Consider the following 27,865-nt stretch of genomic DNA (forward strand, 5'->3'; position numbering starts at 1 on the left):
TCCTGCTCTCCCCGAGACTTTGCTCAGGGAACACTAACCAAAGCAATTGTTTCAAGAAAACCTGGAGGAGCTGCAGAGATGGTTCTGTGGTTAAAAGCACATACTGCTCTTGCAGAGGCCCCAAGTTCAATTCTCAGCTTCTATCACGGGACAGCTCATAACTACCTATAACTTCAGGGAGATCCAGTGCCTCTGGCCTTCACACACACACACACACACACACACACACACACACACACACACACACACACACACACACACACATACACACATGCACACATACACACACACACATACACACACACACATGCACACATACACACACACACACATACACACACACACACACACACACACACACACACACACTTACTTTAAAAATAATACTAATAAAAACAACTTTCCTGAAGTAAAAGCTAGTTAGCCCCCTTTAGAGGAAGGGATTTACAGGATGACCATGACAGGCACCGCGGACTCTAAGATTCCTGAGTGGGGGGAGGATGATATCAAGAGATGGGAGGGTAAGAAAAGTATTATTATTGAAACCTTGGAGGATATAATATGATTAGTGTTATAATAATACTTCTTAGCCAGGAATGGTGGTGCACACTTTTAATCCCAGCACTCAGGAGGCAGAGACAGGTGGATCTCTGTGAGTTCGAGGCCAGTCTGGTCTACAGAGTGAGTTCTGGGACAGCCAGAGCTTTTTCACAGAGAAACTCTCTTGAAAAACTAACCGAAACCAAAACAAAACAAAACTCTAAAAGATTCACTTTTGAGTCCCTGAATGCAGGGCCAGGCAGCCCCTAAGATTTTTATTTTAGTTTCTAAGTAGGCACTTGGGGGTCCACAAACCGTTAATCACATGTGCAACAGATATAAACTTAACTGAGAAGCAAGCTGTGTCAGTAGAATCAAAATTCATGATTGCAGAATTCTTGCATTTGGTTGAAACAGCATGTATAAAACACACGCATTTTCTCCGAATGCTTTTCAATGGCCTCTGGAAAAGATGTCTTTGTCATCGCCACGGTACACTTGAGAAAACAAGACTTAGAGAGAGTATCTGTAGCCCAAGGTCATAAAAGAGGGAGCAGGTGGGAGGGGGGTTTGACCCCAATTTCCTCCGTTCCTTGTTCTCTCCCACCTCCATTCAGTTAGCAAATTCTTACTGGCCAAATTCTTACTGGCCATTTATTATATTCCAGGCATTTCCCTAATAAAAGGGCTCTTTATAGAACAGCAAAGTGAAAAGTAACCACCTATGCCACTTTTGATAATCTATTTTATATATCCCCTGAGCTTTAGTGGATGCTGAGAAGGCACTATAGCTTATCTGTGTAACTTTTTGTTGATCTTCACTATTATTAAGATAAAAATTAACTTTTAAAGAAAAGTTAGGGAAATCTTCTGTTAAAAAAATGTGATTATACCTTTGGATGAATGCTGTCTAAAAAGGTTCCAATTATTCCTTTTCAATCAACCTTGCTATAGCTGATTATGCTATTAGAAAATTCGATGTTCTACTTAGAACTGAAAATAAACTCTAACAACTGAAAATTGCCACTTTATATCTCCCTTAATAATAAATCATGTAATTATTCGAGCATCTTTAACAAAAGTGAGATCTTTTCACTCGGAGAATGGTGAGCTATTATAATGCACACAGTTGTTTGGCTACTGGGGTGGCTATTCCTGATGGTCAACGTGACTATATTTGGCATGAACTACAGTCCAGAAATGGAGGGCACATCTGTGAGAGTTTCTGCTTGGTTTGAAGTGGGTGGATCCACTTCTAGTCTGGAGGCACATGACACATCTGTAATTTGGGCTACACTTCCTGCTGGAAGTCTGTATCAGAACATGGAAGGAGGAGGGTGTTCCTCTTTGCCTGCTTGTTCTCACCTTGCTGGCATACCCATTCCTTCACTGACATAAGAGCCTACTTCTTCAGGATTCCAACATGTACAGAAGACCAGATGAGACATCCAGCCTTGTGGGACTGAGCAAACTACTAGATTCTTGGACTTGCTGTGCACAGCCTGCCATTGTTGGATTAATTGGCCTGCAGCCTATAAGTCATTCCAATAAATTCTATATATAGGATATATAGATTCTATATATAGACTTTATATAGGATATATTCTATAGAGAGACTTTATATAGGATATATAGTCTATATATAGAATATATGTTTTATATATAGATAGAGAGGGGGGGGGGGAGAGATTCATCTAAGTTCTGTGATGCTAGAGAATCCTAATACAGCTACTCTCTTGTTACCACGTTTTCTATAGGTAGAATGAAGATTTAAAGATCTTTGCATATCTCAATCCCCAGGACCCATACGGTAGAAGGAGAAAACCCACACTAGTGAGTTGTGTCTCCACATGACATGCTGGGCCCACATACAAATAAATAAAAAAGCAAATGTGATTTAATAATGACTGCAGACACGAAGGCTCAGCAATACAGCCTTGGAGCCTGACTTCCAGGACCAGAACCAGACAAAAGTGGAGTGAGAGAACCACCTTTACTAAGCTGTTCCCAGACCTCCACGTTGGCACGGAGCACACAAATGCCCACACAGAGATAATCTACGCTCTTATGCACTACAAATAAATAAATAAATATTTAATTAAAAATTGTCATAAGCAAAACTGTATGAAATTCTGATGCCAATTCTACAGAACAGCTTTCTTTCTTTCTTTCTTTCTTTCTTTCTTCCTTCCTTCCTTCCTTCCTTCCTTCCTTCCTTCCTTCCTTTCTCTCTCTCTTATGAATTTTCTTTCTTTTATTTTTCCTTTCATTAGAAATATATATTTTTCCTCGCCTGATTATAGTTTCCCTCCCTCTACTCCTCCCAGTTTCTCCCCTCCCTTCTAACTACTCCGTTTCTGTCTCTCATTAGAAAACAAACAGGCTTCAAAGGGATAATAATAAAATAAAATACAATAAGTTAAAACAAAAACTAACACATTGGAATTGAACAAAACAAATAAACAGAAGGAAGAGAGGTCAAGAGAAGGCACAAGAAACAAGAGACCTACATGTTCACACACTCAGGAATCCCATAAGAACTTTGAACTGGAAGCCATTAGTATACACGCAGAGACTTGGTGCAGACCGGAGCAGGCCCTGTGCATGCTGCCGCAGTCTGTGAGTTCATTTGAGCTTTGAGCTGTTGATTTAGGAGGCTTGTCTTCTTGGTGTCCTCCATCCCTTCCGGTTCCTACACTCTTTCTGCCTCCTGATCCCTGAGAGGAAGGATTTGATGGAGACATCCCTTTTAAGGCTGAGTTGGAACAGCTTTCTTAAATTTTAAAAAAAATATTAATTAATTAATAAAATTCTTTTTGAAGACAGGGTTTCTCTGCATAGTCTGGCTGTCCCTAGAACTCGATCTGTAGACCAGGCTGGCCTTGAACTCAGAGACCCATCTGTCTCTGCCTCCCGAGTGCTGGGATTAAATGCCTGTACCACCACCCCCTGGCTTAAAATATTTATTTGTTTAGATGGATCTCATGTAGCCCAGGCTAACTTCAAATTCTCCTTGTAGTTGAGAATGACGGTGAGCACCTGCTCCTCCTGCGTCCATCTCCACATGCTGAGCCTACAGCAGTGGATCACCATGTCTGCTTTGGGAGATGCTGGAGATGAAACCTGGAGCTTTGTACACGCTGAGCAAACACTCAGCCAACTGTGCTACAAACTTGGCTGTCTTTGCTGGTGCTGAGACTCTGCTCAGGGTGTTGCTATGCAAAGCACACACTCCATTGAGCTGTACTCAGCCTTGGTGGTTTTTTTTCTTTCTCTCTTTTTAAAGATTTCTTCTTTCTTTTTACAGATTTATTTATTTTTACTTTTACTTTTTTTTTTTTTTTTTTAATGTGTATGGGTGTCTTGTGTGCTCCCTGTGCATGCACTGCCCACAGAAGCCAGAAGAGGGTGTGGGATCCCCTGCAACTGAGGTTCAGAAAGTTGTGAGCCACCATGTTGGGGCTGGGAATCAAACCATTAGTCCTTTGAGAGAAGCTGCAGGTGCTCTTAAAACCACTGAGCCCTCTTTCCCACCCACGGAGACGTTTTCTAAAATCCACCTTAGGATCATCTTGATACTGTATGTTTAAATCTGACCAAGACTGAATACTATTTTCTAAAATTCTAATAAAGGGAACTAAGATAAGTCTTAAGCAAATACAATTAACTTGTCTTTAAACCATTTACATCAAGGGACAGACACTTGTTGGCTGAAGTAAGTATTTGAGTCTGTTACTTATGAGACATGCTGGCCTCCTCCACGTGGCAGGATGTTTGCTTTCAAAATGACTACTTTCCTATAGTTGCTCTTGATTTTAATTTAACAGACTATTATTATGACTCAGCTTAAACATTAAATGCCACTGTCTCTATAAACAGACAAATATTGATCATAGCAACTTAGAAATAAAGAAATAAAAAATGAATTGTAAATTAATTTAAAAGTATCAGTTTGAAGTTTCTCTTTAATCATTGGTTAAAATATCTCACAAAAGATGTATCCTTATATTTTTATTTACACCCATTTTGCCACCAAAACTATCTAAGGTAATTTTCAAAAACTACAACAATGTATGTAGAATATATTTTCCTATGTTATTACTAATAAATAAAAAAATCATTATTTCTCAATATTTCTAGTGCATATTGCTAAGAGAAAGACTTACTTAAATTTTTTTTCTTTAGATTCATCTATTTTATGTTATATTTGAGTGTTCTGCCTGTATGTGTATATGTGCGCCCCATGCATGCCTGGTGGCTAAGGTAGTCAGAAGAGGACATTGGATCTTCTGGAACCGGAGTTATGGATGGTTGGGATCCACCATGTGAGTGCTGGGAATTGAATCCAGGTCTTAACTGCTGAGCCAACCCTCCAGCCCAAGAATGACAGGTTTGCAAAGGAGAATGTATATTGCCTAAAGTAATTTATGGAACAAAACCTGTCACTTTCATCGGTGCCTGTGGTCTTAGGAAACTGTTCTTCATTTTTATCCACAAATACATGTATGACACTATTATTGTTTTAGAAAACTAAAAATTTTCTTCTACTATTTAAGAAATACATATATTTACATAATATACTTGGGCCTATATATGTTTATATATTATATATCATCTGTGTGTATCTACCTATTATACTTAGGCTTCATTTAAAATTCTCTGTCTTGAGTTAAGAAAAGTTTATGAGTGCCAGGCATGGTGGTGCACGCCTTTAATCTCAGTACTTGAGAGCCAGAGCCAGGCGGATCTCTGAGTTTGAAGCTAGCCTGATCTACAGAGTGAATCCCAGCACAGCTGGGGCTACCCAGAGAAATTCTGTCTCATAAATAAAAATAAATGAATAAATTAAAATAAAAAAATTAAGAACATTTCACTGTTTTTTTTTTAAAGCAGAGAAAAGCTTATTTCATTTTCTAGCTGTTGAGAAAGCAAGTGCCACAAAAGCAGACACAGCTTTCCTACTGTTTCTTCCCATGAGTTCAGTTTTTTCTCTTTGTTTCATTAATTTATTAAGGTTTAAAATATAATGCTGTAATTTCTTCAAATGTTACATTCTAAATTAGAATTGTTTTCTTTGGGCTTCTGGGGATTTATCCAGGGCCATGTGTTTGCTAAGTAAGCATAGTCCCAAGCCCAGGTTAGAAGCTCAGTGCAAGCATTTTCTGTGCAAGCATCTTTAGTGCAAGCATTTTCTGTGCAAGCATTTTCTGTGCAAGCATTTTCTGTGCAAGCATCTTTAGTGCAAGCATTTTCTGTGCAAGCATTTTCTGTGCAAGCATCTTTAGTGCAAGCATTTTCTGTGCAAGCATTTTCTGTGCAAGCATCTTTAGTGCAAGCATTTTCTGTGCAAGCATTTTCTGTGCAATTCAGAGTGTCTGGGATCCCTCCTCCACCACCCTCCCATACATTTCCATCCATCCATATTATTATTATTCTCTGAATTTTTTTATTTCTTGACCTGGATTTTATAGGGAACTATAAATAAGATTTAAATTATTATTTTATGATGATTTTAAGGTGCTCCAAATGATAAAGACCTATTTCTATCAACACACACACACACACACACACACACACACGCCTGTGGGGTTGAGTAATTACATAAATACTGATAATAGAGGCCCAAGTTTCTAATTTCACGGACTAAATTGACTATATAATACAATTCCCCGTTTCACCCTGTTAACAGTTAACAATATTTTCTTGGTATTTTATTACATTAAAAAGATTTTATAAGCCCGGGGATGTAGCCCAGTGGCAGAGTACTTACCTAGCCTGCGTGGCCCTCAGTTTGAACCCCACCTCCAGGCAGGAGATGAAAAAAGAAAAGGAAAAGATTTTGTAAAATTTGCCTCAACCCAATCCCTTTACTTAAAATATGGATTAAAATGCTTGCACAGAAAATGCTTGCACAGAAAATGCTTGCACTGAGCTTCTAACCTGGGCTTGGGACTATGCTTACTTAGCAAACACATGGCCCTGGATAAATCCCCAGAAGCCCAAAGAAAACAATTCTAATTTAGAATGTAACATTTGAAGAAATTACAGCATTATATTTTAAACCTTAATAAATTAATGAAACAAAGAGAAAAAACTGAACTCATGGGAAGAAACAGTAGGAAAGCTGTGTCTGCTTTTGTGGCACTTGCTTTCTCAACAGTAAAAAAAAAATTGAAGTTAGTATAATGATGCAAAGGTTGTTCAGAAAAATTCTATCTATGCAAGAAATTTGAGAAAGTGAAACTACTAAGGTTTTCTACAAATTACTTTTTTGGCTGAACTGTTTACAAAATTGTTTCAAGTCTGTGTTTTATTTTGGAAGGAGAAAATAGAGTATGTATTTTGTTGAAATTAACATATCCATTAACAATCATAATTAAAATATTAAGTCCTAAGCCAGTATTATTTTAAATTGCATATGTATTTCAAAACATTCTACAACTTTTATTGACTGCTAACAGCAGTCTCATTGGTAATGTATATAACCTGCTGCTTCTACAGTTTGCCCTAAAGCACCTTGGAAACCTTGGTGAGGTCATGAGGTCATCAAGTCCATCTTCATCCAGCTGCAGAGTACAGACTTGTGCTGGAGCTTCTTTGCAGAGCCAAGTTCAAGTCCCCTGGCCACCAGAAGATCCACATTTGAAGAACTGGGGCTTCAGCAAGCTTAATGCAGATTAATTTGAAGATATGGTCGCCAAACTCATCTCTGATGGCTGTGGGGGTCAAACACATCCCGGTTGTGGTTCCCTGGAAAGGCAAGCTCTGCATGCCTGAGGGCTTCCACCGATAAATTCCTCTCCACCCCACCAAAGCATGCTCATCACTAAATCTCACATTTATTCTGAAAACAAACCTTTTTTTTTTTTTTTCCTAGACCTTTCTTTGCTAAGCTCTTTAAAAGTCATTTGCATTTTTGTGGGTTTGTTTTTGGCTGTGTTAGGGATTGAATCCAGGGCTTTGCATGCACTAAGCAAGTGTTCTGTTGCTGAGCTACACCCCAGGTCTCTTTTAAAATTTAATTTTCTTTTAAATGCTCATTTTAAGTGAGTTCAAAGTACGCTTAACATAGTCTTTTTAGTGTTTATAATGCATTTAATTCAAAACGCCCTTTCTAGGTGTAATTTTCCTGCCAGAATGTGTCAACTCATGCAGTTCATAAGCAAGGACAGAGTCTCATTATCTGTGTTTTCCTCCATAAAACATTACTTTCCCTTTTCTCATTTTGTTTTGATTTACCTTTGAAAGTTAAATTCTCTTGATTAAAATAAATGAGTCTATTTACACTTTAAATTTTAATATGTGAAAAGCATGCTCTCAAAATACAAACTTTAAAAATTATTGCTATAGGTAACCATATTACACGGCATAGGCCTGTTTGTTTGTGGTTTAGCTGGAATTCATGGATCTGACTAAAATTCCAATTTCTGAGGCCTGAGAATATTTCTAGAAGCAAAGAGGGGAAATACTGTCAGACACTCCCTGCTGTGGTTGAGATATGGAACACCTGGAAACCAAATGGTTTCTGGACACGCTAGATGATGACCCACTCAGTCCACCTTGAATGTTACCACAATGCTCTGTGAGAACCAGTGAGCTAAGGAAGTCTTGGGCGAACATAAACCTCTGATCTTTCTCCTTCCTGCTTACACCCGCTTCCTTACTTTTAATTTCTCTCTCTTCCTTTCTCTCTTCTTAAAAATATCCTAACAATGTAATGGACAGGCTGTACTCACAAGGAATTTGATACATTCATCAGCATGAACTTGTCTCCACAAGTCTGTGCTTCATTTTTTACCCTCTTTTAGCTCAACTATGGGTCATTCACGAATGACTGAATTGAAATGACGTTGGAAACTGAAGCTGTGATCTTTATAATTTAAGGAGAGAGAGAGAGAGAGAGAGAGAGAGAGAGAGAGAGAGAGAGAGGGAGAGAGAGAGAGCGAGCCTGTTATTGAGGGCCTATGTTTTTTGTCTAAGTGTTCTATTTCATCTATTTTATAGAAATTGCTAGATGACTGACCAACTTCTGATTGTCACAGCTGTTCCCTGGTGATGGAAATAAAAACAATGCTGTTTCTGGAGTAAACTTGCTTTTAATAATCTTTTTTTTTTTTTTTTTTTTTTTTTTTTAGGAAATTGTCATTTAGACCACTTGATGAGTTTAAAGACAAATTAGTTTTCCTATTTGTGCAGAAATTCCAAGACTTAAAATTCTGTCCATTCTTTTCTCCTTGGATGATGCATGAATATTCTTTTTCTCATTTCTTCCTAGTTTCTTCACCTTGAAATTAAAATTTGCCTTCATCTTTTGACAAACGTCATTTGCTCATCCACTTCCTACTCACGAAACATTTCCTCATTTCTCTTTCTGAACGTTGGCATCTGTGGCTCATGCATTCCCATGTAACTGAACCGCTTTACTTCAAAGTAAGGACTTGGGCATCATTATTTTTATGTTACCCTATCCTTAAAGGGAAGAAATTATTTACTAATATGTAGAGAGCCTGTCTGAAAGGTCTTTCTTATTTTCTACACTGATTAGCTACAAAGACCTGATACTAAACATATGTAACATGGTGTCCATGTGTACCCCTTTAATTTTACAGTCATATTATTCTCCCTTTAGTTGCTAACAAAACTGTGCCATGGTACCAGGGACAGTAGTTCCCACATTTCGCTTCAGACATGCAAAAGATTTCCTGTCACTGTCTTGACTATAGAATTCTCTATTTCCAAAGTTTTAACAAAGTTAGCGTTCTTCTTTCAGGAAAGGCCTTAAGATGTTGCTCTAAAAAAAAACTCCTGTCAGCATAATGCTTTGGCCTTTTGAATTTTAGATTTAAACTATTTAATTTTCCTTATTGTTCAATTTTGAAGTTATTATACTTTATATGTATTCATTTAGTAGTGAGAAAATAGTACAAAATGGTGAAAAAATCTTATCAAAATGGAAATTAAGCTATTTAGTATTTAATTTTAATGTCTTAAATTAAAATTTCAAGGAGAAAACCCAAAATGCTTGTGCAACATCATAATCCTGGCTTTTCCTGGGTGTTTTAAGAGAATGTTTTATCACTGATTTCTATTTCTGTGGTTCCAGTTTTTAAAGTTACCTCACATCTCACTTTTCCTCCTATTTTGACTCTGACTGCATTGAAGTGAACTTGCATTTTGTTCTTAAATCCACATATACAGACTAAGCTAGACCACCTTGAGGAAAGTTGTTATATGCTTCTAAATTAATTATTGTAGCAATGACCATTTTAAAAATTATTTGAGATTTCATTTTATATATTAACCCAAAAATAAAAGCTTTAGTATCTCCTCTTAATACTCAGGTTTCTTGAACTCTATGATCCTGAATGTGCAAAAACCTGACCATTCAAATCTCTAGGCCCAGTGTGTGCCTGACCAAGTTAATATACTTAATAAAATAAATGTGTGTGGATAGTCTTATAAACTGTACTGAAATGCTTTTGATCTAAACTCTTCAAAGGTCATGTATATCAGTTAAATGTTCCTTTCAACTATCCGGTTGTGGTAAGGTTAGTGGGAAAGAAAAGCAATAAATTCCATTTTATTAGTAAATTTTTCAAGAGTTTATTATAATTAACCATCAGAGACAATGTATTAGGAATAATAAGCAAAAAGGTTTCTTTTGTATGGGTAGCCTTCACATGCTTCTTGCCTTCTCTCTCCATAGAAAATGAGCAGGTTGTTTGACGGGCCGGAATCAAACAGACCTTCTTTCCCACAGTCTGGCAAACTTTTGGATATCTTGTAGGTCTTACCGAATATTGGTTTTGATTTCCTGCCCACAGATGTCCAATGGCCTCTTTAATTTACAAGAATACTTTCTCTCAGCTTGCTTTGCACAAAAGCAAAGTACTTACTCACCTAATTTTTTTTTTTTTAATTCATAAAACTAACAAACATACAGCAATAAGGCCTTTGGGAAAGGCTGAACACAGAGATCACATTAAGGCCCTGGTCACTTGCCGTTGTAATGGCAGTGCAGTGGCCAACATTCAGCTGTTAAAACAACAGCCTGTTGAAAGGATACACTGTTCTCTGAAACTCTAAAACATTGTTTAATGATGTTTTTTAGTTCTTGAAATAACTTCTTGGTTCCTAAAAAGCAAAACAAATTTATCAGTACCTGGTACTTCAGTATTTGTAACAAATGAGCAAGCCACATTGTTGACATGAAGATATTTAAATACTGTTATTTTTCAGCTCCCTAAAAACTATTCTTTTAAAATGCCCTTTGAGGTCAGATACAGTCTATTGGCTTTGAGTGAGTCTGTAAAAATTTGTGAAGTTTAATGGAAGTTTCAAAGCTGTTCTCAGCCATGGAAACAAAAAATTTAAGTTCTTATTTGCTCACTTTCAGAATGTTACTTAGTTTTTCTAACAATATAAGATGCATTGGTTTTATGACTGTGGCCGAGGAGGTCTACAGCATGACTTTTAGTGATCATGTTTCTATACATTGCCACAGTTTATCAAAGGCACACATGTTCATTAAATAAAATATTTAATCCTGTGTCTTCACCAAAGAGAATAAAAAAAAAATTGACCTATAGTAAGAAAATCCAAATTTTAGAATGAGAAAACATTATGGTTTAACTTTTGTGAGAGCAGGAAATGTACCCATTTTGTGGGCCTAACACATGAATATATTTAGACAGAAGAGATACATATTCTCCAGCTACTGACTCATGGGCAAGAGAGTAATGTGAGGGCTATAGGGAAAAACAACCATTGTGAATTGCTTAGCTTTTATGAAGATAAACTCACTACCACTTGCTTACTATTTTTTTTAAACTGCATTTCAAAAGCCCATGCTCACACATTAATCTTTCCATTTTTGATACTAAAGTTTGATCAGAGTTATCAACTCAAATTCTATTTGAGTGGTAACACTCAGTGGTCATAAAATATATAATAAACAGGGTGTTTTGGTGTTGTTAAAATTAACATATAGATGGTTCTGCCCTGTAAAATAAGTATCTTGAAATTTTCATCTGTCATTTTATGGGGGTTCAGAATTCAAAAAGAAATAGAGAAATGGAAAGAAGAGCATAATTAATGGGTATTTGTTTCCTAAAAGCCCTAAGGAGACCTCTAAGCCTTTCCTGCAGCTTGTTCTCACCTAGAGAAGGACTGCTCCAGCTTTTCAAAGCTCGCCTGAGCAGCGCTATTCAACTTGTTGGAGGCGAAAACATTCCATCCGCGTCCTGTTACTACTGTGAAGAGGGGTACTGTCCACACGTCGGTGTAACGTGCCATATTGACTTTACTCATTGATAACAACCTTTCCCCGACAAATAGGCTCCTAAATTAGGGCAAACAAGAGTATTTCGTGTTGAATCTGGGGTACTATGTATTATCGCTCCGGAAGAATAAAACACATTTCTTGTTCCATGGCCCTTTCCCTCATCCTTCAAGAACTGGAATTTTCTTCTTTTTCTTTTTCTTTCTTTCTTTCTTTCTTTTTTCTTTTAAGTTTTCAAACTCTTAATTTTAAAAAAATTGTCTAATGTATCTTACTTCGCGGTTTTCTTTACAAAGAACTATTCTTGTTCTCCTAAACCACCTTCGGAGTAAAAAAAAAAAGGGGGAAGTTAAACTTTACACAGGGTTTGCCTTTGAAGTTATGGGTATCTGAAAAAGTAATTCATTTCTACTAAAGATCCTGCCGTTCCTAACCGGACTTTACTAAGATAACTATCTCATATATATTTATGAAGACCCCATTGATTAATTAAAGCCAGGGACGTAATGAGTTTGGGAGCAGAGAATTTATATCACAGAGTGCTTCTGAAAGGTATTTATTTGCAGTAGCATATAAACATTTTAATAATCCTGTCAAAGGTGTTCATGAATAATTTATTAATCCCCCAATTGTTCAGTGCGGCGCGCGCACCCCCGCTCTTGACGCCTGGGTCTCGGTGCACACAGCGCAGCAATCTACCGCCCTATTCCCGAAGTGACAAAGACAAGGGGAAATTGGTAAATTTCGCTGCCTACAGCTTCACAAAAGGGCAGCGCTGCGGCTTAGGCTGGCACGCACTCGGTCTCCCGCCGTCCCGAAGCCCAGCTTCTCGCCGCACTGGCGGCGGAGGGATTCCCGCGCCTGTCGGCACCGGGCCCGGTGGGGACAGAGCGGGTGCGGTCCCAGGTGAGCGCCGGGCGCATCCAATAGGTGACTGTGGTCGCCCAGGCCGAGGCCGAGGCCAGCGGCTCCGAGAGAGTAGGAAAGGCCGGGGCGCTCCGCGCAAGGCCCGCAGGGCGGCCCGAGGCCGAGAGGCCCAGCCGCCGCCCGAGCTTTGCCCGAACCGTCCCGAACCTCTCCGAGCCGCGGCCCGAACCTCCCCGAACCGTCCCGAGCCGTCGCCGAACCTCCCCGAGCCGCCCGGCCGCGGGCGCGCGCGCCCCCATCAGCTGGGCGCGCGTCGCGAGTCACGTGGTGCGCATGTCGAAGGTCACGGCGCGCTCACAATGGAGCTCTCGGAGTATGTGCAGAGAGGCGTCCAGACGCTGGCGGATCCCGGCTCCTTTGACTCCAACGCCTTCGCGCTTCTCCTCCGGGCGGCTTTCCAGAGCCTGCTGGACGCCCGGGCGGACGAGGCCGCGCTAGGTAAGCGGCTCGCTCGCCGCCGTGGCCTGGGCGGAGGGGCGCCCGGCAGAGCCGCCAGCCCGGCGCCGTGGGCACAGCCCCGGCCCGGGCAAGTCCCCGGGCTTCGCCCAGCGCTCGGCCCGAGTGTGGGGACCCGAGCGGGCCCTGAGCGCCGTTCAGCCCCTGCCGGCGGCCAGCTCCACGCTCCTGGCCCGGTTTCCCTGCCAGGCTCTTTGTTCCTTTGTAAAGCCGCGTTCAAGTCTTGTTTGTGGCCTAAATGTGTGGGGTTTTCAGCCTTCTCGGAGGCTGCGGCTGTTTTGACACTTGGACTTCAACTGGGGAGGTCCTGTGATTCATGCTCCCTCGGCTGGGCTAGGGGGGCTGGAAAAGGGTCTGTTTCGGCTGGGTCAAACAGCATTGACATTTTCCACCCTAGAGAACACCTCCGGCTCCTGTGATCACTCCAACACCGTAGTGCAGGGTGTTCAGTCCAGGTTCTTCTCCCAGAACCCTCGAGTAGGGCGCATGATGTTTTGTTCTGCCGCGGTTACCAGGAAGAGAGACAGTTTTAAATGTCTGGTCGCAGAATGCAGTTGGCATTCTGGATTAAGAGCGTACTTCAAGACAAATCACGTCTAGGTTATTTCCTTAAATGTATCAACACAATTCAGATCTCTTTGGTTGTATCCGTCCCCCGCCCCCAACCCCTCACTCCCGGTTTCATACTAGACACTGGGACAAAAAGTATGAAAGTGGAAGCTGTTCTTCAAGCAAAAAATAGTAACCACCACCTGGGTTAATCTCGGAACCGTGTGTGTGTGTGTGTGTGTGTGTGTGTGTGTGTGTGTGTGTGTGTGTGTGTTTTGACTTACGTTGTATATTCTAGTGTATGCCTTCCCGTCAAGCTTCCTTGGTGTATTTATGTCCACGGAACCAATTAGTCTAAAATGTCATTTTTTCAAAGTGTGTTCATTTTGAAATTTACACTGTGTAAGCTATCTTCAGTTTCTCCTTTGCTTCCAGTCGCTCCAGCGACCACTGCCCCCTTTTCTCTGAGGCCTGGTATTTTTAAAAATATTAAGACAAAAGAAAAGAAGGTAATTGAAGAGAGATTGACAGCAGATTATTGATGTATTATTCTCTTTATTTAGTTTTGCAGTTGACCTTGTTCATCTCATTCATTTACACTTGAATTTTGTTATCTTTTTTTGAAAGGAAGTTTTACCCAAACCAAAATATCCCTCTTCAGAACAGGGGTCTAAAGAATTTGTAATCATTAGCAATTAATTTATTTTAGATCACCCAGGCTTGAAACATATCGACCCAGTGGTCTTAAAGCATTGTCATGCAGCAGCTGCAACTTGCATTCTGGAGGCAGGGAAGCACGGACTTGACAAAGCTACTCTAAGGTACAGGCTCTATCTAAATGCCCATTGATTCTTAAGTGGTATCTTTGTGATTGTAATTTCAGCCCTTAAAGACAGAGACTAAAACCTTGGTTTGTTTTCCTACCCCTCCAGCACTTATCTAGAAGACTGTAAATTTGACCAAGATCGAATAGAAATATTTTGTACGGAGTATCAGGTTACTTACTTTAAACTTTTAAATTAACAATTAGTCCCCTTTCCCGTTCTGTTTGCAAAAATTTGTTTCCTTCTTTTTTCCCCACTCCCCAGAATAATAAGAATTCTCTTGAAATCCTACTGGGAAGGTAGGTACTGTATTAGGTGTCAAGCTGGGGCACTTCTCACTTGTGGGTAATGAATGGAGTGTGCTGGTGTGAACCAAAACAGGGCCCCAAATCCTGGGATCCTGACCCAAAATAAAGGGGCCAAAGGGCATGTGGAACAATTGAAGTTAAGCTAATGTTTTTAAAGGTAGAGCCTGACATGACCGTAGATGCTTTTACTCTTTTGAAGATGGAGTTCAGCAGTACCTTAAGTCCAGAGTGGCATGGATGGGTGGAGCAGAGAAAGACATCATTTAGCAGATACTGCAAGTTTTTCTGTAGATATTACAAAATTATCCTTGTCTTTCAGTATAGGCAGGTCTCTCCCTCATATAACTGATGTTTCTTGGCGCTTGGAATATCAGATAAAGGTAAAGTTTAACAAACTCTCTATAGAGGGGTTTAGGGAACTTTTTTTTTTTTTTTTAATTAGGTTAAAGACTGGTGTTTTGTGTTGTTTTAGACCAATCAACTTCATAAGATGTACCGACCTGGATATTTGGTGACCTTAAATGTAGAGGTAGGTATAGATCCTTGTCTAAAAATGAAATGTGTAACAAAAGTTTTCATTTCTTTGATTGAAATAAACAGCATTTTTTCTTCCATAGAACAGTGATTCCAAGTCCTCTCCAGAGATTAGTTTTAGCTGCAGCATGGAAGAGCTACAGGTACAGTATGAGGCTCTTTGAGCATACTTCTTCTGTTAGAGAGCTGCTATCTGCCTGTCATCAGGTAATGAATGGTGCTTCAGGACTTAATGGCAAAGGAGAATGGCAGAAATTTAACATAGACTTCACTTTTCAAAGTAAGATAGGAATATCTCCAGTAACCTGTATTTGCTGTTCTAATTAAAACATACTTCTAAAATGTTGTGTTCGGTACACTTTCCTTCAATTTGTCATGCATCTGATTCAGTAAAACTGGGCAAAAGTAAGAGCAAAGATTTAAAAATGCCTTTCACAAATTAAACTTCGGAAGTTGTATTTTTAAGCAGTAGTTTTTAAATAAAGGGAAAGTCACATAAGTTCTTAAAACTGTTTATATTGTCAGTGTAAAGCTGAAGAATTGAAATTTTCGTTTATTGATGGATATGACAACGAATTTATTTCTTACCAGTTAAATAAAATGAAGATCATCCCTGAAAATTTAGATGAAATTGAATGTTCTGGAGACATCTGCAGTCATTTCAGTGCAAATAATAATGACACTTTAAAAGTTAGAAAATGTGTGTAAATAGTAATCTCCCCTAGAGAAGTTGTGACATCATTTAGTATTCTCTTTTAATTAGAACTCGAATAGTTGATTCGAAGACAAGATCCCGTAAGGGAAGCGCTTCTGTTGAGAGTGGTTTGCCAACGTTAATTTTAGACTCGTTAGGTGCTCTCCCGACTTCTTCCTTGCAGCTGCCTCCAGGTTGGGTGCTTCCTTACTTGTATCCCAAAATTGTGACATGAGCTGTACATCTTTTAGGATTTGGTGGGGAAACTTAAGGATGCTTCAAAAAGCCTGGAAAGAGCAACTCAGTTGTAACTTGGGACCCCAGGAGCCCAGAGGAAAACCAGACGCGCCTTGCCTCCTGCAGGACCATGCGAGCTGGACGTCATTTTCAGGAGAAAAGGAGCGTCCTTTTGAAGTTACGCCACACATCAACTTTTGACACTTTTTACCCCTGTGAAATGGTTAAGAGGGAAACTCTTCAGCATTTGGATTTTCAGTATTAAGCATGCATTCCTCTTTTTGAGCGTTCTCAAGCCCTATCGAAGTCTCGGACCCCGAATAAATAAGGTGGTGTTCCCACACGAAGGGCGGTGTTCTGTTTGGAGTTTGTGTGTGAATGACGACTGTGTGCGGAGCGGAGCCCACTGGCGCTGGCTCGGGACGCCGGCCGTGCCCAGGCGCCGCGGGGAAGGTGCGGGGAGCGGCGCTCGCAGCGGGGCGGCCCGTTACCTGCGCCCGCCGGGCCGCCCGACCCTGCGCGCCCAGCCCGCCCGCCTGCTGCCCGCGCGCGCCTCTGCCCGGCCACCAGCGGGCGGGGCGGCCGCTGTTGTTTCCGCGGGCCTGACTCGGCGCAGGTTCCGCGGGGCCGGGCGGGGGCAGCGGCCGGGCGCCCCCCGGCGGCGGGCCCCGCGGACGTGTGCGCCGCGAGCGGGAGACATGGTGGGGGGCGGGGCGGCGTGCGGGGCCGAGCGGAGCGGGCCGCGCCGAGCGGGCGGCGTGTGGCGCTGTGGAGAAATGCCGCCGCCGCCGCCGCCGCGGCGCGCAGCGAGGGAGGGGGCTGGGCGCGCGGCGCGCAGGGGAGGGGGCGGCCACGGGCCCGACTACACCGACACTAATTCCCAGGCCGCCCTTAAGGAATGAGGGGAGCACGTGACCCGGCGGGGGGCGGGGGGAGGGGGCGGGCGGACTCCGAGCCATTTTGGAGCCGGTGTCAGTTTCCACTCTGCCTTCAGCGGTGCATTTTTTTCCACCCTCCCCTCCCCCTCCTCGCCCTGCCTCCCCTCCCCCGCCTCCCCGCCCGCACGCACACTCGGCGCCCCCCGCCCGCCCGCCCGCCCGCCCGCCTCCCCCACGCGAGTCTGAAATAATAATCGTACTATTAAAGGCAGAGACCGGGCGAGACAATGGGGAGGTTGGCGAGGGAGCCCCGCGCCGGCTTAGCAACACCTCCCAGCCCCGCAGAATAATACGGCTCGGCCCCTCCGCGCGCCCTCCCCCGAGCGCGGCCGGGAGGCGGCGGCTGCGCCGAGGAGGAGGAGAGGCCCTGAGGAGGCGGCGGCGGAGGCCGCGCGGAGGCGGAGGAGGCCGCGCGGGAGGAGGAGGCCGCAGCGCGCGAGCAGGAGGCCGGCGGGGGAGCGGCATGAGCCGAGCGCGGCGGCCGCGGCTGCTCTCGGCCGCGCTCGGTGCCCATTGACAGCGGCGGCGGCAGCTCGCTCCAAGATGGCCGCTTGGCTCGCATTCATTTTCTGCTGAACGACTTTTAACTTTCATTGTCTTTTCCGCCCGCTCCGATCGCCTCGCGCCGGCCGCTCTTTCCGGGTACGTAGGAGGCGAGGCGCCGGCGGGCCGTGGCCGGGGACTGGTGGGGGTCGGGGCGGTGGGGGGGGGCGGCCGAGCTGACAGCGTGGGCAACCGGCCCGCGCCCCGCGCCCGCGCCCGCGCGCCCGCCACCTCCCGCGGCGCCGGACGCCCCGCAGCCCCTACCAGCGCCGCCCGGCCGCGCTCCAGCCGCTCCAGCCGCCGCCCGCGCCCGCTCGCGCCGCGCCGCCCCACGTTTTAGTTCCCCGCTCCCCCGAGCGCCCCCCGGCACCCTCGCGCCGCACATGGTCCCCGAGAGCGGCACTTGTGTCTTCAGCCTGCGCGGCTCCCGCGGCCGCTGCGCCCTTTGTTGAGAGGTAGACTTTGCTGAAATGGGGACGGGATCCCGAGATCGGGCGCTGCCTGGGTCCAGTGGCTTCCCTCCTCTCCCGAAGAAAGGGCTCTGGAGGTCTTTGAACCTCCAGGGAACGCCCCCATTTTATAGGGACGGGTACTGTGGGGGGCAGCGATCCCGACGAGGTGGGTGTTAGGCTGGGGGGAGCCCGGACAAAAATGTTATTAACTTAAGTTGGAGGGACACTTGTGTGAAATTGGATGGCTGGTAAGATGGCGGTTCCCAGTTGTTTCCAAGGTCTTGTGCATTTGTGTTGGAAAGGGTAAAGTTTTCAAGGTGGTATTTGTTGGGAGTCTTGGATGGGGGTTCCATGCGTACTTGGGGCGAGCTCTCCAGGAGGTGGGCATTTCAAATTTAGAGCTTTGTTTTGTCGTGAAGACGGTGACTGGTCGTTAGCCCTGCTGAAGGCTCCCTTTCTCTGACCTCTTCTTCCCCCCTTTTTCTTCTTTTCCTTCGAAGACACTACAACTTTCCCCTATTCTGTGGGGTGCGCAGAGACTCGTGACTTAGGTCCACAACGTTTTACAGATTTCGCTAAATGTCAGCATAGGTCATGTAGTAAGGGGATGCTTTGGGAAGGAGTACTAACGCATTGATTACTTATGTTTACGTAGTCATTTGGACTTGACAGCGCTGGAGCATGATCTTTTCCCCAGAGCTTTACAGTTAATAATTGGAAATAAACAAGGAGAGAGACTTTGATCATTCCCAATTGCAATAAAAGGATTTAGTGGGCTTAGTGGTCACGGTTCAATATCTGAAAGAGAACTGAGTGTTAACCCCTTCCCTTAAAGTAGGCAAAAATACCGGGCATATTTACCCAAATGCAGAAGTATGATGTTAGCTCAACATATTTTTATAGGAGCTCCCCCCCAACCTATGGAATCACGTTGTAAAACGTAGTAAAGACTTGATACTAAAGGATGTAAATTGTTGACGGTATGTGTGTAACCAAGTTGTGAGACTATGTAGTAACATTTGGTTTTTAAATAGAATAGTGACAGATTAAGGAGTATTTTTCAGAGGTTGATTCTTCTTCTTAAGTAAAATTAGAATTTTTTTTTACCCAGTTTATTTCCATATATCTCCTATGAAAGTGCAGTATTTGAAATAGCCTACCAGAGCAAATTATACTCTTGTAATACCTTTAAAGCTATGTAAGAGGTTGTGTATGCATGTGTAGACACTCAAATACAGTCACATACACACTTTTGTAAGGCAAGCAAGCATTTAGATGTATTTGAGAAGTCCATTAATATTCTACCACTGAGCTCTTGGATGTATGTTAAATGTCCAAATAGGCAAAGTTCTCCCCATGAGTCGTCACCCCCAACTTTACCCATACTGGCATTTGAGCAGTGAGCCCCCAAAGGGATTATGGAGTTCATTTGCATTTCTTAGGTTACAGTCGTCAAGCTGATTGTTAACCTAAGAGCTTGCTTCTGTTCTCTGTCATTTTGACCTAATGGTCTTAGGCCTCCAACTAAAAACTGACAGCTTCAACTGAGTCAGCCATAAAGGCATGTTTTAACCATTGAGTATTTTCAACTTTGTATGCTTGTTGTGTTTTCACTAGCTTACTACAGGCAGTTTCTGTGGTGCAAGAGATTGTTTAAGCATTTCAGAAAGTCTTTATTAGGTTGCCAGTCCTGTCCAATAGGACAACACGATGAAGAGTCGTGTTTGTATTAATAACCAAGTGATAATTGATTAGCATCATGAATGGCTATAGGAAAAGGGGCCAAATTATTTTCAACTGAGGTAGGAGAGTTGCGTGAATTCCAATTTAAGGTGATCTGAGAGGCTTTCGTCAAGTGCATGCAGCTGAAGTGTTGAAAGATAACTAGTGATCCCCTTGTGTTGAGGCTTGACTGTTGTCTTGAGTTAGTATCTGAACTTAGTAACAGAATGTGCCTTCTGTAACACAGAGGGAGAAAGCAGGCCCTTTGGTGAACTTTATGATGGGTGGTATGAGTAGGATATGGTTTCTTTCACAGGCTGAGTATCAAGCTCACTGAGCATCTTTCTAGGAAAGAGCCTGTGGTCTCACCAGGAGAGTTCCCTTCAGCAGCAGGCAGGGTGGTCTTTAATCACTAAGTAGAGTTGAATTTGGATCTTGCTCTTTGGAGACATGACTCCATCCACACCTCCTCTACTACTCTACTTAAGTTGATGCTATTTGTTGACAGTATTCTAAACAAGTCATCAAAGATGCTATGATTGAAGTCACTGGCTGCCACTGAGCCACATCCACAGAGAAGCTTGTTTTGTGTTTGGGCCATCTTTTAGTGCTCATTGCTGTAATTTCCAGCCATTTGGGGTATGCTAGTTGTTATTTCCCCCGGCTGTATGAAAATTTCCTTAAAATTAAAGCCCCCCGGTGCATTTTATTACAAATTATGCAAGTTCCTAGACTTCCATTGCAGACAGCTTTGAGGATGTATTTCAGTCAGGTGTAGAGGGTCAGCCGCACTTAGAAGTCTGTAGTGAATGAAAGGGTCATAATTGAAGGTACGTCCCACAGCAGTGATCTAGGTAATTGACTTCCCTGATTACTTTCTGGTATGGTATTGCGGACAGTCCTCAACTGTGAGTTTTCTAAAATGTATCTGTTGGGATTATCATTTCATCTTGTGACTACTGTATGGAAGTTAGGTGAGAAAATAACATTTGTTTCTCCGTGCCCAAGCTTGGCTCTGCATTTAGCTCTGGGAATGGGCTGGTCACATGGCTTTTTTGCATGTTGTCACTATCCTGCGCACTAAAGTAGTTTTTCTTGCTTCCAGGGTAGTTTAATCAAATGGAAGTTTGCTCTCCTTCTGCTCTTGTAAAACGGATTTCAGTATTTAGCCCTTCTAAAAACTTTACATGGCTCATCTAATCTACTGGAGGACTTATTAGAGAAGGGAGCCTTAGAGGTTCAGTTCAATAAACGTCTTTGCAACTCGAGCCTTGCCGGGTTGGGGCTAAGTGCACAGTTGGCAATTCTCAAAAGATCTCTAAGTGAAATTTCTGGCGAAGCGATTGCTAACAGACAGAAAAAGGGCAAGATAAGAAAGTAGCTCTTCCCTCCCAATGGATGTGGAAGAGTCCCGGAGAGTGTTTGGGATGGCCAGTGCACGCTCTTTGGGGCTGGAACTGCGGTGGCGGTCACCCGAAGATCCGCACCCTACGACCCCGCCCCGCCCCTCCCCCGCGCCCGCCACCCCGCACGCCCGCAGAGGCTCGGCTCGGCCAGCTCCTGGCAGAGTTGCAGCGGTGGCCGGATGCCAAGTGTAAGTGTAAGTTGCTATGGAAACCCCAACAGAGGCGAGTTCCGAATCCGGAGCAAGACCTAGCCTGGGGCACCTCGGGATCCGCCCCTCACATCCCGCCGGTGTCCTCGGCGCCCAGGCCTCAGCGGAGGCCCACGAGGTGCTTCTGTCCTCTGCACCCAGTCCGGAAATGCCAGGGATGCAGGAGGCAGCACCGAGCGCCTTCTCTTTGTGGGGCCTGAGCCCTGCCAGGCTCTAGTTGCTTGAGCTGTCTAAAATATCCCGAAGTTTTTGACTGGAGGACCTGCAGGAAATTCCACAGTAAATTCGGAGACTTAGATCAAGCCCTAGTGGCTGGTAAATATCTGCGGGGACTGCATGGTGTCGGAAGAGTTTCATGGTGTGTCTGAGGAGTTGGAGGACAGATGGAAGAAAGAGACCTGAATCCACTCAGCTCCCAGCCCCCACCCCAGGCCTTTTCATCTCTCTCCGAAATGACCTGAGAGGCCAGAAGTAAATTTAGTTGGATCCTTTTACACCATTTCAGTGGAGGTTATTCTGATCTCATTAGTAAATTCCTTCAGTGGAAACGTTTGTTTGGAGAGTCCAGCTGTACAGTGTTAAACGAGTTTTATGAACTACCCAGTGTTTCAGGGTATACGGTTACTTAAGAGTTGTGAAGATAATCTTGATTCTCTTTGTTTGAATTACAGCCAATATTTTTGTGCCTTGCAGGATCTTTTATCAGGCAGAAATGCATCGAACAACCAGAATCAAGATCACTGAGCTGAATCCCCACCTAATGTGTGTACTTTGTGGAGGGTACTTCATTGATGCCACTACCATAATAGAATGTCTACATTCCTGTAAGTACACCTTAGCCTTCCTGTGTCTGCAGAGTTCACAGCTCATCCTGGTGTTAAAACTAACAACATTCCCACATTTCTTAGATGTTAGTACACAGTTGTGGGATTTACTTTCTTTTACATACAGTGATTTGTTACTGATTTTGTTACAATTAGGCAGTATGTAGTGTTCAGGGTATTGATTGGTTTCACTTTTTACTTTGAGAAAAACCCTTGTCATTTCCCATCCTTGAATTTTAAGTTCTGATACTGTTAATACTTGAACCTCTACTTTGTAAACTTATGAAACCTTTTTATGTTCCTCTTTCTAGTCTGTAAAACATGTATTGTGCGCTACTTGGAGACCAGCAAGTATTGTCCTATTTGTGATGTCCAAGTTCACAAAACTAGACCACTACTGAATATAAGGTAGGGAAATGCTGACATTTCTTGGTGGTAGTTGTTATTGGAATTGCATAATTCACAAGTGGTGAAGGCATTCCTGTTTTTGCTTTGAAGGATACTTATTATTGAGTCTTACTCTGATATGTGATTTATAGGGGATAGAACTTTAAATTCTTGCCATCTTAATGATGACTATGTTTAGACAAAGCTCAGCAGTATCATCCAGTGTTATAAGGTGTCTTTTCTGTCCTTTAAAACTGAATTAGTTGCCCTTTCTTGTACGTTGCTTTATTGATATAATGACAGACAAGAATAATTTCTCAATGCTTCGCTATTCTTTTCTGTATCTTATTAGTGAAGTTAGTTACATGAAAGACCCAGTTCCCTTGACCCAATGAATGTGAAGAACTAATTATTAAATACAAAGGATCCGCAGATTTGAAGAACTACTACAGAGACCTCACTGTTTTCTTATTGTGCCCTTTCACACTGCATCACAATAGTAAAATAACCAAGACACCAAAAATACCCAAAACTTAAGAACATTTCTAGTTTTGCCATATTAATTGATTCTTCCATTTTCAGGTCAGATAAAACTCTTCAAGATATTGTATACAAACTAGTTCCAGGGCTTTTCAAAAGTGAGTAACTTGATTAAATGAATTTTAAAAACGGTTGGTGTTACCTGTTGGACCAAATTTCTGTATTTCCCTTCTCATACCTTTCAGATGAAATGAAGAGAAGGAGGGATTTTTATGCAGCTCATCCTTCAGCTGATGGTAAACTTTTGTGGGACAAAAGATATTTTATTTGGGGAAGAAAATCTGTTTAGTAATTTATTGTGTCTACTCAAAATTATCCTTTCTATCTTTTTATATGCAAAATATTCAGTTTTTTAAAATAGAATTTCAAAATGTCTTTATAGCTGCTAATGGCTCTAATGAAGACAGGGGAGAAGTTGCAGATGAAGATAAGCGAATTATAACTGATGATGAGATAATAAGCTTATCTATTGAATTCTTTGATCAGAGCAGGTAAGTTCTCCAGGAAATGTGTTTGTTGGTAAAGTGGTTATTAGATGCTTGGTTTCACCAGTCACTGTATGTCTCTTAGATCTGATCGGAAGGTCAACAAAGAGAAGTCTAAGGAGGAGGTAAGCCCACATTAAAGAACACAAGGGGACTTGGGGTTCTCCATTTTATGTTGTCCTTTCCAATACTTGGGGCTCATATGATGCTGTTAAATGGCCAAGTTGTGTTGGGAATTTGTTGATTTAGTATTTTCAATAGTAAATTCAAATATAATTAGAGTTTTGTTGCATTTTGGTGTGGATAGTAGTACTTTTTATCATAGGCAATTCAAACTTTGATTTTACCTGAAAGTTAGGAATTGGGAGAAAATTATGTTTGTAACTGTGCTTCTAGGTGAATGATAAAAGATACTTACGCTGCCCAGCCGCAATGACCGTGATGCACTTGAGGAAGTTTCTCAGGAGTAAGATGGACATACCGAACACTTTCCAGGTACCTACCTCATGCACTTATGTGGACATTTACGTTTCCAGTTCTGATCCTGGACCTTAAAAAGCAATACAAAGAAACCTTACATTTGGTGGCAAAGTTTAAGATCTCTCTTAAAATAGCTGGTGAAGATGCTTTTAAAAACATTTTGGATTATATTTAGATGACAAAAACATAAGAGTTGATCTTTGTCTTTTTATCACTGAATACCTGAACTACACACTTCAATAGATTGATGTCATGTATGAAGAGGAACCTTTAAAGGATTACTATACACTGATGGACATTGCCTACATTTATACCTGGAGAAGAGTAAGTGGCTCTCTACCCTTAACCTATGTTGGCCAAATTCATGTAAAGAATTGAGAGTGATATTTCTTTTTCCTTTAAACTTTGTAGAATGGCCCACTTCCTTTGAAATACAGAGTTCGGCCAACTTGTAAAAGAATGAAGATCAGTCACCAGAGAGATGGACTGCCAAACACTGGAGAACTGGAAAGTGACTCTGGAAGTGACAAGGCTAGCAGCCCAGCAGGAGGTATCCCCTCCACCTCTTCTTGTTTGCCCAGCCCCAGTACTCCAGTGCAGTCTCCTCACCCACAGTTCCCTCACATTTCCAGTACTATGAATGGAAGCAGCAACAGCCCCAGTGGTAACCACCAATCTTCCTTTGCCAGTAGACCTCGAAAATCATCAATAAATGGCTCATCAGCAACTTCATCTGGTTGAAACCTGAGACTGTTAAGGAAAAGATTTTTCAACCCTGATTTAGATACCTTCAAATCCATTACAGCTTTATAGATGCTAATACATGTGACTGTCGTCCAGTATTGCTTTCTTTTGTAGTGACATTAAATTTGGCCATAAAAGATGAACTATATGTGATATGATGCATCATATGGATGTTAATTGAAAAGACAGATTCTTTCTGTAAAGAATTGGATTCTGAGAAGGCAGGCAAGATTGTTTCTGTGTTAGGAAAGATGTGAAATGGCTTCTGTGACCATTGTTTGGATTGGAAATGTTCTGCAGTGGGTAGAAACATTGGGCCATAGTTTGTTAATCTCAACTAACATTGTCGACATCACATTCTCTTTGATTGTTCTTGTTCTTATGCTGTTTTGTGGACCTGTAGAAAACAAGTGCTTTTTATCTTGAACTTCAACAAATGGAAAGAATAAGCATAGAATAATGCATTCTATGTAGCCATGTCACTGTGAATAACAATTTCTTGCATATTTAGCCATTTTAATTCCTGTTTGATTTTTACTTCTCTGTTGCTACGCAAAATGATCAAAGGAAACTTCAGTTTTACAATCTGTATGCCTAAAAAGCGGGTACTACCGTTTATTTTACTGACTTGTTTAAATGATTCGCTTTTGTAAGAATCAGATGGCATTATGCTTGTTGTACAATGCCATATTGGTATATGACATAACAGGAAACAGTATTGTATGATATATTTATAAATACTATAAAAATAGTGTGTCTCATGCATTCAAAAACAGTTGTTAAACTTCTCCAAACTGGTTCGACCTTTGCAGATACCCATAGTGCACCCCTTGTTGAGGCTTACTTACACCAGCACAGAATTTGTTTTAATGTTGATGACTAGTTTCAAATACTTTACCACGTAGAACCAAATGGCAGATATCATAGTTCTGGCTTTTCTCCAATAATACTTTCAAAATTAATGTTTCAGTAAAGAAAAATTTTAACCAAGGCAAATGGAAATATAGTGTTTTAATTTTCTATTGGTTAAAATAGAATTAATGTGTTTTTAAATACTGTTTATCACTGGAATTCTAAAGTAGATTTTTAAGTCAACCAGCTGATTGCTGAAGGAAAGCATTTTATCTACAATTATTTTAGTGTATGCGGCGTAATAATAATTTCAAATTTAAGAGTTGTTTTCATAGTTAAAGGAATCTGCCTTTTCTGTAATGTCTGGAAATAGAAGCAATTTATTATGAGTTTCTACAGGTATTTTGAAATAGAGCAAACATGTTGAATTTAAGATATCAATGACCCACCAATTCTGTTTTGCTTTGGTCGAACTTAGTGTGTGTTCATCATCTATCGGTTGGTTGTGAGGATGTTTATTCTATATGAATATTGTTTCATGTTTGTATGGGAAATTGTAGCTAAGCATTTCATTGTCCCCAGTCTGCAAAAGAAGCACAATTCTATTGCTTTGTCTTGCTTATAGCCATTAAATCATTACTTTTACATACATTGACGTTACTTCCGCTTTCTTTAAAGATTCAGTAAATGATGTTTTATGAAGCTACAAAATACATATATTTTTATTTTGACCTAAATTTGTACAGTCCTATTGTGTGTGTTGTTTCTAATTATAGATGTAAAATTTTAATTTCATTTTTAATTGGAAAAATTCAATAAAAGGATATTCATTTAGAAAATAGCTATCATCTTTAATTAAAAATTTGCTATGAAAAGCACAATGTGCATAAGTTTTGGGAACCCTGTAGTGGATTACAAGAGCTAAAACCTAAGGAGAATACATTGTTGTCTTCAAATGATGTTGCTAAGTAAATGCTTTGTTGTATATTGCTTGAAAGCCCAATGAAAGATGTATCTGTTTATTTACAATCTCTGAAGCGAAAGTTACCACTGTTTGCCAATTCTTGGTGAATTAAACTCATTTTTCTAGGTTTTTCCTCAAGGTTTTCATGAAGTTATCTAAGACAGAAGACATCTCACCCTCTATGATGGACTTACTTCTGAAAGTGCACTGAGGCACTTGAGGCTTATTCGGCAGTATGTCATCATACTTGAAAACATTTCCATTTATTGTATCTGGGAAGAGGCTTTTTACCCTTATTCAATTTGAAAAATTGCTTAAGCTTAAAAGATATTTCAGTCAAAAACCTGTCTTTTAATAAAACAAGAGAAAGATGAATCATGGTTTGCTTCTTAAATGACTAGTCATTATTGCTCTTAACACTAGATTTAAAACCTCTCCAAGTTACCACTTGAAAACCTTCACCTTAAGAAAGTGAAATCTATCAAGTCTCCTGAATTTGTCATTGTTAGAGTACATGAAAAACTGACTTTAAACTTTACACTTACTCCTAAATGTATTCTAGAATCCTAGAATACAAAGCTAAACCAAGTAGCCTACAGAAAATGCCTAAATTGATCCCACAGATACTTAGCTTAAAGGTAGAAAGAGAAATGCCCCCCTCCCCCGCTGCTGTTGTGTAAATAGTGATCTATCTTGCTTTACACATGCATAACACTTTACAAGTACTTTTTACCTCTAAATTGCCTGCAGGCCGTGAATTGCACCGTGTAGAAAAGGGTTGCCCTTCGGTTGACTCAACTAGTCAAGCACATTGCTTCATTTCCATATGTGTATGTTCAGGTGGTGGGTTCTCAGGAAGTAAAATACAAGAGCAAGCTGCTGGGACCTTTCCTTCATCCTTTTCCTGTTTCTCCAAGGGTGGAAATTAAACTAGTGACGTCTTTCATTACACTGTAATGTTTGGGCCTA

The 27,865-nt window shown here is 41.7% G+C and overlaps 2 protein-coding genes and 1 pseudogene across 4 annotated transcripts; all 3 read left to right on the forward strand.

The window, feature by feature from the left end:
- The first annotated feature begins 6,975 nt into the window (after window positions 1-6,975).
- LOC118584927 lies at window positions 6,976-7,069 on the forward strand (annotated as a pseudogene).
- A 5,896-nt stretch (window positions 7,070-12,965) lies between these two features.
- Commd3 (COMM domain containing 3) lies at window positions 12,966-16,697 on the forward strand. Of its 2 annotated transcripts, XM_036187663.1 has the most exons (8): window positions 12,971-13,186; window positions 14,463-14,574; window positions 14,686-14,749; window positions 14,842-14,876; window positions 15,205-15,265; window positions 15,358-15,414; window positions 15,503-15,562; window positions 16,365-16,697. In XM_036187663.1, exons 1-8 carry the CDS (start codon window positions 13,048-13,050, stop codon window positions 16,422-16,424), a joined length of 588 nt encoding a protein of 195 aa, XP_036043556.1. In that variant the 5' UTR covers window positions 12,971-13,047; the 3' UTR covers window positions 16,425-16,697. The 2 variants fall into 2 exon arrangements, with proteins under 2 accessions (XP_036043557.1, XP_036043556.1); XM_036187664.1 differs by lacking the exons at window positions 14,686-14,749; window positions 14,842-14,876 and having other exon boundaries at window positions 12,966-13,186.
- A 579-nt stretch (window positions 16,698-17,276) lies between these two features.
- On the forward strand, window positions 17,277-27,269 carry Bmi1 (BMI1 proto-oncogene, polycomb ring finger). Of its 2 annotated transcripts, none has more exons than XM_036187660.1 (10): window positions 17,277-17,930; window positions 22,314-22,444; window positions 22,756-22,852; window positions 23,414-23,469; window positions 23,557-23,607; window positions 23,754-23,862; window positions 23,942-23,981; window positions 24,253-24,351; window positions 24,580-24,660; window positions 24,748-27,269. In XM_036187660.1, exons 2-10 carry the CDS (start codon window positions 22,333-22,335, stop codon window positions 25,075-25,077), a joined length of 975 nt encoding a protein of 324 aa, XP_036043553.1. In that variant the 5' UTR covers window positions 17,277-17,930; window positions 22,314-22,332; the 3' UTR covers window positions 25,078-27,269. The 2 variants fall into 2 exon arrangements, with proteins under 2 accessions (XP_036043553.1, XP_036043555.1); XM_036187662.1 differs by lacking the exon at window positions 17,277-17,930 and adding an exon at window positions 18,165-18,286 and having other exon boundaries at window positions 24,748-26,734.
- The last annotated feature ends 596 nt before the right edge of the window (window positions 27,270-27,865 follow it).

This window comes from Onychomys torridus, chromosome 5 (genome assembly GCF_903995425.1).
Source record: "Onychomys torridus chromosome 5, mOncTor1.1, whole genome shotgun sequence".
NCBI classification, from domain to species: Eukaryota; Metazoa; Chordata; class Mammalia; order Rodentia; family Cricetidae; genus Onychomys; species Onychomys torridus.